Here is a 12,428-nt window from a genome sequence, read left to right as displayed (position 1 = left end):
ATGTCTTTTCTCATGTCAGCAGGACAGCTTTCTATCAGTACATCACTTCTCTAAACTCCAGGTAAGCCCTGGAAACCATGTTCTATGGAACATTCCTTACTCCAGAAACAAACACTCTTTCCAACTTTGAATAATGCAAATTTTTTTGGATCATTCCATATTCAAGATTAGCCAGGGTATCATTCCTCTACTGGTCTCAGCTGATAATAACTACATGTTTCAACCTCGAAATAGTATTCATACACATAAATGATAGCCATTCTCAATAAGCATTTAATAAAATCCACTAACTAATATCTTCTGAAATGAAGAACAATTTTAATCAAACTTTTCTTTAAAGGAGTCTAGAAAACATTGATATGTCTGCTTTAAAGTATTATACTATGAACATAATTGACTACTTTCACCTAGGGACTCTACTATTGCCCAATCAGCTTTATCTGCTTCCAACCATACAATGCAGAGTATACCCCTCACCTCTCTGCCCCCTGTCTGTTCTCCAAAATATCCCCAATCCTGACTTTTTTTAAAGTAAACTCTTCGCCCAATGTGGAACTCAAACTCACGAGCCCAAGATCAAGAGTCCCATGCTCTACCAACTGAGCCAGCCAGGTGCCCCCAAAATATCTCCTATACTACTTTCTTTCTTCAAACTCACAGACACATTGGTTCACGTCCTACCTGATTTGTAAATGCATTCTGAACAGAAATAGGACATGGTAGAGCAACACACTACAAACTCAGGCTAGGATTAACCCTGGTCCCACTGCTAGTCCACATGAAGAAACAAAACTGAATGCGAGTTGTTCATTTTCAATTCCTCTGCTTTTAAATTATTTCTGCTGTACTGAGTCTAGGCCCTTAAATTTTTTTCCCCACTAGATAATATTTTTCCACTTTGAGTTACCTTTGAAAAAGTAGAAATAAAAAGTGTAAAGAGCTTACAAAGCAGTTTTTGATGTGCAACTTCCATTTATAAATTCTAAAGAAAACATAATATCCACCTGAAACAAAATGATTTTACCTTAACAGCAATCACTAGTGAAGTACTTACCTGGTGTCAAATCCTCGAACGATTGCACCCATCGACTTGGCTGCACCTGCAGAAGCCAGCCCAGCAACACCACCACCAACTATCAGAATCTAGGGGAAAAGGCGGAACGGTGTGTTTTAAATAAAGTTCATTATCAACTGATTATGAAAAACCATCAGCTAAGAACTGTCAGCGGCTGGTACACAGGGTGCCACACAGTTAATTCAATAAGACACCAGATGTGCTGGTGGTGAAAGCCCTCGGTAAATACACTGAGTGGAGAGGCGACGCTTTCACGGAACCACCGTTTTTACAAATTTATCAAACAAACACTTGCTGGCAAAGGCCCACAACCTTCACTAAAAACAGTCAGACAACCAGCATCTCTGTGTGGAAGCCACATACAGCCCGATGAGCACTACATATGTTAAAGATTACCAGGTCTTTTCCAGTGTATAAAAGTTACGCGTACTGAAATAAATTCCCAGTGTAGCATTCTAGCTAGCTCTCCCCGCTCAGATGTGAAGCTTTCTCTATGTTCATAAAATGTCAAAATAAGTTTCAAAGATGGGTACAACTTTGGTGAAATATCCACTCTACCCTGTATTTTGAGCTCAAATGCTTCTGAAAGAACAGCAGGTGACCAACTATGTAATTTTGAACCAATATGAATGAACTGCACCACAGCAACACAATGAATCTCCCTAACCATGGAAGGGTCAGAGCCAAGAAAACCAAAGAATTCCTCAGAAACAAGAGTCTCCCCCGCCTTCCAAGAAACACAATAAGAGCAGTGTTGTCTCTAGTCTGGAATGGGCCTTCCAGAAAAAAAGTCCTATTATACTTCCCAGTCAATTGAGGCAACTCCTTGTGGCTGTGTAAAAAGAAAAAGAAAAAAAAAAAAGCCACCCACAGGAACAGTGAAGCTTATAAATTCCCACCTACCCATCATGTCCACATCTCCTTCTGCCTTTAATTAAGAAGCCAAGTCAACCCATGCTCCAGTGACCCATAAAGAGTGTTTTCGAGATCATGTGAATTCATCCTGATGGTGATGGTTTGGGGCTGGAGGGTTACTCCACAGAAAAGGGGACAAAGGAGGACCAAGGAGGCTCTGGGCTCAAAGGCACCCACCCCACTCCACACTAGGAAAATGTGAAATAAGGGGCGCCTGGGTGGCTCAGTTGGTTAAGCGTCTGCCTTCGGCTCAGGCCATGATCCTGGAGTCCTGGGATCAAGCGCTGAGTCTGAGCCCCGCTCAGTGGGGAGTCTGCTTCTCCCTCTCTTCCCTGCTTGTGTTCTTTCTTGCTTGCTCGCTCTCTCTCAAATAAATAAAATCTTTTTTAAAAAGCAACAAAAAGAGAAAATGTGAAATAAAAATAAGTAAAAATCACAGGACTAGAACCAAGTTATCCTGACCCAAGAAATAACAACAACAACAAAAAACCCATCATTTAAAAGACATAATCACACAATAATAAAGCTATGTGGATCTTACAACAGCAATTTACTCTTTCTGGGCAGCATGGGGTGAAGAAAAAGACACAGAAATTAAGGGTCACAGTCAAGTCCTGACTCGACTACCAGTCCTGGCTCTAGGTGACCTTGAGCAAGCTACTTAGTATCTGCAATAAAGCAGTCAAAAAACCTTCCCAGGGGTGCCTGGGTGGCTCAGTTGGTTAAGCGACTGCCTTCGGCTCAGGTCATGATCCCAGGGTCCTGGGATCGAGCCCCGCATCGGGCTCCCTGCTCGGCCGGAAGCCTGCTTCTCCCTCTCCCTCTCCCCCGCTTGTGTTCCCTCTCACACTCTCTCTCTCTCTCTGTCAATTAAATAAATAAATAAAATCTTTAAAAAAAAAAACACCTTCCCAGATGGCAGTTATATTAAATGATGGAATCCAAAGCACTGACTGCTAATTGGCACACCACAAACATAAACTCAAGAAACAGGGAAAGGCCGTGGGAAAGGAATGACCTTTAGGAATGTTCTTTATCTCCGGGGCTCCTGGTTGGCTCAGTCGGTCAAGTCTCTGACTCTTGATTTTGGCCCAGGTCACGATCTCACGGTCATGAGATCGAGCCCTGTGTCGGGCTCCACACTCAGCACGGAGTCTGCTTGAGATTCTCTCTCCCTCTGCCCCTCTCCTCGCTCACACTCTGAATAAATAAATAAATAAAATCTTAAGAAAAAAAAGGGATTTTCTTGATTTCCTGTCATTTAACCTGTTCCTTCGCTTAGCCTCCCCATCTCCTTTAAGGGCACTCATTGTGCACACAACTGTTCAAGCCAAAACAGGAAGGTCATCTTGAGGCTTCTCTTTGCACACGTTTCCACCTCCAATCCATTAGCAAGTACTCTTGGTGTCAACCCTCAAAGATCTCCCAGATCCATCCCCTTCTCCACATCTCTGTTGCCACTCCCTTCCCAGGGCACTACTTCTGCAATCAATTCCGAACAGATCTTGCCTTCACTCTTCCCCCTACTAACCATTCTCCCACAGAACTTCCAGACGATTTTTTAAAATCCTCATGAGATAACAGTAAATATATATATATATATATTAGTCTCTGTCCCCAGTTCCTGACACAGAACTCCTAGAACCCTTGTAATTTCCTAAGTGAGAAGAGCACTAGGAACATTTTTTGTCCTAATACCTGGTCTATGACCCCAGTTCATGACACAGAGTTTCTAAATCCCTTGGAATTTCGAGGGTGATAGCAGTATCTTTGGTTCTAACAAACTGACCCTTGGTAGGCTCCTGGATGGCAGCTGATCACCAGAAAGTCTGTGGATAGCCGCTGAGAATTTTCAGCCCCACCTCCCATTCTCCAGAGAAAGGAGAAGGGCTGGAAAAGGAGTTAGTGATCAGTGATGTCCATGTGATGAAACTTCCTTTTAAAACCCCAAAAGTACAGGGTTTGAAGAGCTTCCAGGCTGGTGAACACATGGAGGTGCAAGGAGAGAGGTGTGTCCAAGGAGGGCATGGGAGCTCCATGCCCCTTCCCAGATACCTTGCCTCAGGCATCTCTTCCATCTGTAAGTTCATCTGTATCCATTATCATATCTTTCTATAACAAACTGGTAAACGGTAAGGAAACTGTTTTCCTGAGTTCTGTGAGCAGTTCTAGCAAATTAACTGAACCCAGGGATGGGGTCATGGGGATCTCTGAATGATTTATAGTCTATCTGTCAGAAAAACGGGTAACAACTAGACTGGCAGTTGGCGCGCGAAGGGAGATGAGGGCATCTTGGGGGACTGAGCCCTTAACCTGTGGATCTCACACTATCTCTAGGGAGACGGTATTAGAATTAAGTTATAGGGCACCCTGTTGGTGTCACAGAGTTGCTTGGTGTGGAGAAACCCCCACACATTTGATGAGGAAAAGTGTCAGAAGTGTTCTATGTGAAAGTAGAGACACAGAAGCAAAAGTGGGTTTTTCCAAAACAATCCTGAATCAGGCATTTCCCTCATCTGTAAGAGAATCTGAGCAAGCCCAGTATCATCCAGCCCCAACCTACCTTTCCACCAACTCAAATCCCTCTCGACCTTGTTCACCACACTCCAGACCAATAGCCTTCTTTATACTTTTCTTTTCCATCTCAGTGCTTCATAGATGCTGTGCCCTGTGCCTGAAATCCTAAATACCTGGTTCCTTTCTCGCCATCCTTTAGGTCTAAGCTCAAATGTCAAAGGAGCCTTCCCATCACCCTAGCAAAAGCAGCTTGCCCCTCTGACTCACTATCACATCATTTCTTTTATGTTTAAAATTATATAATTCATTGTGTATTTATCGCCTCACTGTGGTCCCTACTAGAGTGTAAGTTTCACGTGGCAGGGATCTTGTTTCCTGGATTCCACAGCTCCCAGAACAGTGCCTGACATATGGTAAGCCATCAAATGATGGGCTGTTAGCTCATTCTAGACAAGAACCCTCCATATTTACAGGAAACCCCCCAAAAATATTATTCAATCTACATTGATTAAGCCCCCCTAGTGTCTAATTCTTCAATACCAGAAAACTATTTCTAACACATGACCACAGTCCTGTAAACTGCAATTTAAATTCTCAGTAAAAAACTAACGATGTAATGTATGGTGATTAACATAACATAATAAAATAAATTCTCAGTAAAGACAGTCTCTTCTCTACCTTCTAAAGGCTGACTGATTCTCCTCTCTTTAAGCCTCTTGTCTTTTGTTTCACTTTTTATTGTATTTTTTTTAAAGATTTTATTTATTTATTTGTTTGAGAGAGAGAGAGGGAGAGCAGAGAGGGAGAAGCAGGCTCCCCGCTGAGCAGGGAGCCCGACACGGAGCTCAATCCCAGGACCCTGGGATCATGACCTGAGCCGAGGACAGATGCTTAACTGACTGAGCCACCCAGGCACCCCTTGTTTCATTTTTTAATCTCTAATATATTCACAGCTTTCCTCTCAGTTTCCACATACTTCAGGAAAAGAGTCTAACCAAAACTGAGTAGTCGGTTAGTGCATCAAAGCATTCAGCCAGTTTAAAAACAGCATTCAACTTCTGGCCACCATGAGTGCCAGACCTATTCTTATGATCCTGACAAAGAAGTCAAACAGAATCACTTCAGGGGCGCCTGGCTGGCTCAGTTAGGAAGAGCATGTGACTCTTGGTCTCCGGGTCATGAGTTCAAGCCCCACGTTGGCTGTAGAGATGATTTAAATAAATAAATAAACTCAAAAAAAAAAAAAAAAAGGCAATCACTTCACATATCACATCGCTGTTGTTTTTGCTAAATTTCCTTGTTATGTATTCTGGCCTCCACTTAAACCACTTGCCATTTTCTTCAGCTGGCCTGTTCTTAAAGCAGTATATCACTAGATTCCTCAAAGCTGCCAGTATCTTTTTTTTTTTTTTTTTTCATTTTTTCTAGGAGATTGATTTCATATGAGTTCTCAGTTTGTATATCAAAGTACTTAAGAGCAGGAAGCACCAAGGAAACCTGTACCTACAGACATACTCTTCAGTCCTATTTCCTCTACCCAGACGATGTGCTTATATTGTCATTTAGTGGATGCAGTGTTGAAGGGTTACAATGTAATCTATTCTTTCACCTAACCATCCCCACTGCTCAACTGCTCCTCTCTGCCTTCAGTCTAGATTAAAGAAGCCACACGCTTTCCTTCTGCGAAGTACCCAGATTATGCCACCTCCCTTCCCTCACCCCTCCTCCTAACCCATTTTTGAAAAAAAGTCAAAAACCTAAGACAATCTTTTCTATGAGTGAAATGTCACAACTGGAAAATCGAGAATTTGCTGAACTAAGATCATCTTTCCTATGAACCAAGTGTCACAACACTGGGAAATCGAGAACTTACTGAATGGTATCTTGAAGCTTTTTTAAAAATTAGTAATAAACACACTACCCCGAATGAGTTATTCAAAACCCCTTTAAGAATTCAAGTTAATAAGTCAAAAACAGAAAAAAACTAGAACTTCCAGAAACGTCAAAATTCTTTTTTGTCAAGCAATTGTAAACAGCCTCGAGGCTCCACCGTGTATCTGTACATGCACAGGGTTATCAATGTGAAGTCAACACAGAACAAAACTTTTAAAATAACTATATTTTAGTACTACACATACTCTCATTTTTAATCAATTCATAATATGAAGAAACATTAAAAGTTTTACCTACCTTAGCTGGAGGAACTTTTCCAGCAGCTGTGATCTGACCAGTGAAAAACCGTCCGAAATGATTTGATGCTAGTACAACAGCTTTATAACTGAAAAAATAAATAAATATTTCCATAAAATGAAAGATCTTAGACTCATATATTATCCGAAGTTGCCAATTAAACTTTTTTTTATTATTATGTTATGTTAATCACCACACATTACATCATTAGTTTTTGATGTAGTGTTCCATGATTCATTGTTTGCGTATAACACCCAGTGCTCCACGCAGAACGTGCCCTCTTTAATACCCATCACCAGGCTAACTCATCTTCCCACCCATCCCCCCGCCAATTAAACTTTCTTTAATAGTCAAAGAATAATCGCTAACATTTTGTAGTACCCACTACGTGTCAAAAACCGTTCTTAGTGTCTCATGTAAACCTACTCCTTTAACCTCCATAACAATCCTGTGGAAAGGTACAGTTATTACCTTCATTTTGTAGATGAGTAAACAGAGACAGAGAAATGCAGAGACTTGCTAGTCACTCGGCTCGCAAATGGCAGAACCAGAAGCCTAACCCTGGCATCCTGCCTCCAGAAGCACACTCTTACCCAGGACGCTCCCTGACCTCTTCACAACGAATATTGCACAAGATCAGTTGGGGCGAAAAAATGCTAACAATGGTTTTCCTTGGGTGCTGGAATTACAGATACTTCAAACTTTCTGTTTTACTTCACTCTACTGTCCAAATGTTCTTAGATGATGATGTAGTATTTATATAACAGGGAAAAACTTCAAAATGAAAAAGAAATTAGATGTAGCTATATACTTGTACATAATAAAATTCCAACCTCAGAAAAACAATTCCTTTGACCACCAGTGGTTGAAAGCATGGGATTTTGAGGCAGAATGCCCTCAGCACAGGTCCCAATTCTACCACTAACTAGCTTTGTGACCTTGGGTAATTTTCTATAATTCTCTAATGCTTGGTTTCCTCATCTATAGAGTGGGCGCAAAAAGAGCATCTGTCTCTTAGTGTTGTTACAAGGACTAAATGAAATAATGCAGGTAAAGCGCTTAGCACAAAGCCTGCCACAATAAATACTTGGTAAATATTAGTGTTTCTGGCCAAAGAAACACTCTGTGCAACAAAAACTAGTAAAATATACCATCTTTCCTTACTAGGATATTTTTAACATATTAGACTAAGTTGATTTTCAGATCATTTTATACCTAAAAGGCACTTCTGCACATTCTCACTTGATAACATACATATAATTAAAATTATAATGCAACTATGTAATAAGATCTACCTGCTAGCTGACAATAAAACCTTTCCCTGATCCTATTTTTTATAAAATAATATTTGATACAATAATGGATGCAAAAGCATAAAACGGTAACCACTATTACTTTAAGTTAAATCATATTGCAGCAAGAAAACAATATTTTAGAGATTATGTTGTTAGTCTTACTTCCGAATCAAAGTGATAGAAATTTTCAAAAAGCAAACATAATAAAGATTCAAAGGCCGCTGTAAGAAATTGGAATATTTTAAAAGATTCATTTGCTATACTGAGAAAATAACAAAAATGAGATGGATCACACAGGAAATGTATAAGAAAACGTTGACGGTGGGAAAAAGTGGTAACAGTTTGCCCTTTTTTTGATGAGAGCAAAAAAGCTCAGAATGAACATCAATGAACTGGAAGGAGCATGTCTTCACTGTACCATGGCTATGTGTCTGAGTTAGATAATGATTTATCACATATTGTGTGGATAAGCATACTTGAAGATTGACCTCAAACTATGCCCTTTGCATATATCAGCTCAGGACATAATACAGTAATTCTTTAAATTGTGCCCGATGGATCCCCAAAGGCTCAAATTTCAGCCAGCTCTGGGGCCATTCCAGGTAGGGTAGAGAATAAACATGTTTCTGGACACCCCTCCATCCCTCGATTCAAGCAAGGCCACTCTGCTCTTACTGGATTTGTTTATATTGCCTCATAATATTTAATTTGCTCAAAAGATTCTACAGTTAAAAACCACTGATCTAGAGCCACTGACTTTGATAACCTTTCATATATATGCATTTCACAAGACAAAATCAACAACACTCTTAAAACATTATATTGTACATTTTCTATAGAAAAATTTTAGTCCCATAATACATAATGTAACTTTTCTACGAACTAAATAATATGGCAAAAATTTTGTCCTTTGGTGTATACTTTATATCACAAAAAAATGTCTTCCAAATCAACCATTTGCCATATTATAGTAAGGATAACAAAATGTGTTTTTAACTTGTCCATTTTGTTTTCTGCTTTTCTATCAAAAACGAACAGTTGAAACCCAAAGTAGAATCCATTTGCTCTATTGGCCTATTTGATATGCTACACCTAAGATATAAAACCTAAGAAAACCTTCAGTTCATGTGTCAGGCCGTAAAAGGCTTTATTCAAGTTAGGCTCTCTTTCAAGCACTATTTAACCATTTTCATCTGTTGGTGCCCCATTCATACTAGCAAATTGTCACTACCAATGGTTTTCATGCTTAAAATCTAATTCAACTAGTCTCTTAGAGGAGTTGATTTCATAAGCATCATCTATTTCCAGATTTCTCCCACTCTCTAGGCAGAGTCGGCAATACGCTGAACTCATACAGCTACTCCCACCCCTCCCCAGGGCAGGCACAATTACTCATTCTGAGCCACATTCTTCTGAGCAGAATGCACCTTAGTCTCATCTCAACAAAGCACTCCAACCAGTACCCTGGGAATGCGTGAGTGGCGGGCAAAGATAAGAGGACATAGCTAGCCCTCAGTTAGCAATATGGGGTTTGACACCAGATGAAACTTCCTCAAGTCCAGACATTTTCCCTATTCATTAAATATTTTATGAATTTATCTAAGCAAAACCTAATTAAAATGGTAAACGCTAATATATATATACGTTAGGTTGAACCATATGAAACTGCCAATATCCAACCATCTTTTACCTATAAAAACAGCAATTTATGTTAACTAAACTCACTGTGATAATCATTTCACAATATATTGATATATCAAATCATTATGTTTATACCTTAAACTTATACAATGTTATAAGTCAGTCATATCTCAATAAAACTTGAAAAAAACAGCCATTTCAACCTAATATATACATATATACACACATATCCACACATATACAGAAGAGAGTCTATTCCTCATACAAATAATTTCACAATCATTTGCTCTGGTGAAAGGAAATAAGGCTTCTACCTATGAAGACTAAAAAAGGATATAAAGCAGACTGCAATATGAAGAGTCATTTCCTATAACTGTGAAATAATAAAATGAGCCTTAAAAAATAAGCAAACTCTTGGGGCGCCTGTGTGGCTCAATTGGTTAAGCATCTGCCTTCGGCTCAGGTCATGATCCCGGGGTCCTGGAATCGAGCCCCGCATGGGGGGGGGAGTCCCTGCTCAGCAGGGGGCCTGCTTCTCCCTCTCCCTCTGCCTGCTGCTCTGCCTACCTGTGCTCTCTCTCTCTCTGTCAAGTAAATATATAAAATCTTTAAAAAATAAAATAAAATAAAAAAATAAGCAAACTCTCAAAAAGCTGCAATCTCCAACAATTATTACAAGTAAAATCCCTGTAAGAGAGAAGAGCTATAATGAGCATGTTTCTAGAGTACCGCTGTGCTTTTGTTCAACTCAAATGGAAAAGAATCAACATACCCAGCAATGTTGGCCATGGAGCTTAGCGCGTCATATCCCTGAGCAATTGTGACTCTTGGAACCTGGTCCATTGCCAAAACTGTAGTTTTTCTTTTAGAAAGTTTATTTAGCAAGTCTGGATTTTGGGCTGGGTAAATAAAGCTAATCAGTGTTCCTGATGTCTTTAAAAGGTCGGCTTCATGAACACCTAAAGTTGGATTAACCATGGGGGCTCGCACCTGAGGAAAAAAAGTCACGTCACTGATTAAAAATGTAAATATCTTAATCATATTTTTAAGTAAACAGGACAATTTAAATAATATGCAATGATTGAAATAACACTCCAGAAGTAATCTTTCAGCAATAAATTTCTGACTAAATTCCTAAACAAGGCAAGGAACACAAAGATCTTTGCCATCTGTCCCCTGATTGATGACCTACGAACTGTTCTGAGTACATTATTTATATATCTGAGCTTTTATTCTGGTAAGATTAAGAGATATTAGAATAAACGGGCTGGGAGTTTTTGTTGTGTGTTCAAAGATTCAATTCTTGCAAATTTTGGCAAGCACAAACATTTGGAGTGGCAAAAAGTTAAGAACATTGGGGCGCCAGGGTGGCTCAGTCGTTAAGCATCTGCCTTCGGCTCAGGTCATGATCCCAGGGTCCTGGGATCAAGCCCCACATCGGGCTCCCTGCTCAGCGGGAAGCCTGCTTCTCCCTCTCCGACTCCCCCTGCTTGTGTTCCCTCTCTTGCTGTGTCTCTCTCTGTCAAATAAATAAATAAAATCTTTAAAAAAAAAAAAAAGTTAAGAACATTTTAACCTAAACTCTCCATTGTCGTATGTATAGATCTATGTCACCTTAAAATTCCAGCCGACTATTTCTAGATGAGCACAATTCAAACTAGTAGGCTTGCTGAATTGGGCTTAAGTAAAAAGCTATAATATAATTTTGTTCCAGGAAGAAGTATCAAATAAGTCAATGAACGCACATACCATATGTTTGAAAGTTTCAAATGTCCACGTTTCGAAGCCAATTTTTTTTTAATCCCACATTTTAAAATGTGGCTTTTGTTTTGTTTTTTTAATTTCACTTGATCTTAGCCAAAAGGCCAAGAAGCGATGTTATTTTAATTTCTTACAGCCATTTTCAGGGACCTTAACGACTTCAATGTCTTTAAGGCTCAGAACATGGCTTTACTATCACCAGCTTTTCCTAAGTTCCTGCAGGCATTCAGGTAAGCAGATTCATTGGCTGGCTTTTAAAATGTGTTTTATATCCAAGTTTAAAAATCAATCTTCAATTAACATGTATCCTTTCATTAGCTCTTATTTCGCAATAGCGCTCTTAGGCAAGTAAGCCCAGAAAGCAATAGCTCAGGGACTTATGTTTTAAAAGGAAACAGAAACACAAACACTGAGTCAATATTTTCATTCCACAGCATTTCATCTCAATTTACCTATAAGACACTTTATTTGTTACTCCCATGTCAGTTGCTGCTCTGGTGATTCATGTGATTTTAATTAAGGTTCTGGACTTTAATTAAGACTCTCTGGCAAGGTCTATTTTTCCTCAGTGAGAATCTATAATATAGATTTAGTAAAAATTAGAGGACAACTTTGAATTAATTCTACTGGCCCCTATCAAATCTCAGCTGAAACTGTTGGCATCTGAGTGATTTAAGTCAATAGGATATTTCCCTGAATGTGCTTTCTGGATCCCTAGTTGCTCAAGATATTAACAGGCTTGACTCAGAAATTAGGTCCCAGAGCCAACCAGTTTATTAATGCAAGTGTAAAGTTATATAAGTTTCTATATTGTAGGATTTCTCAGTGCTTTTAACATGCTCATATACACTGTGAATCTCTAATAGGAACACAAAGCATTTCCAAAACTTATGTGTACCCTACCAACCCTTCACTGTGGGACATCGCAAAAGTTTTTGATCCCTAGAGCATATATTGGAATGGATTATACTTATTTTTGTACCTAAGCTCTTTTACTATACTAAGTTATATCCCCAAGTATCTGTAAACCTAAA

General features: G+C 39.4%; 1 protein-coding gene and 1 non-coding gene across 7 annotated transcripts in view; both read right to left on the bottom strand.

Annotated features, from left to right (window-relative positions):
* Nucleotides 1-12,428, bottom strand: part of NNT (nicotinamide nucleotide transhydrogenase) — an 89,912-nt gene that overhangs the window by 66,553 nt on the left and 10,931 nt on the right. For all 6 annotated transcript variants that reach the window (XM_032415213.1, XM_032415211.1, XM_032415214.1 and 3 more), the window contains exons 4-6: nucleotides 10,406-10,623; nucleotides 6,698-6,785; nucleotides 1,055-1,143 (exon numbers count right to left, since the gene is read on the bottom strand). In XM_032415213.1, the coding sequence (XP_032271104.1) occupies nucleotides 1,055-1,143; nucleotides 6,698-6,785; nucleotides 10,406-10,623 (395 nt within the window). The remainder of the gene's footprint in view (nucleotides 1-1,054; nucleotides 1,144-6,697; nucleotides 6,786-10,405; nucleotides 10,624-12,428) is intronic.
* Nucleotides 11,523-11,648, bottom strand: LOC116639294. The gene has a single exon (XR_004300805.1). It is a non-coding gene; the product is annotated as a small nucleolar RNA SNORA33 (small nucleolar RNA).

Source organism: Phoca vitulina, unplaced genomic scaffold, assembly GCF_004348235.1.
Source record: "Phoca vitulina isolate PV1807 unplaced genomic scaffold, GSC_HSeal_1.0 scaffold17, whole genome shotgun sequence".
Lineage (NCBI taxonomy): Eukaryota > Metazoa > Chordata > Mammalia > Carnivora > Phocidae > Phoca > Phoca vitulina.
The sequence above is the reverse complement of the archived record's forward strand: the minus strand, read 5'-3'. Positions and strand labels throughout refer to the sequence as shown.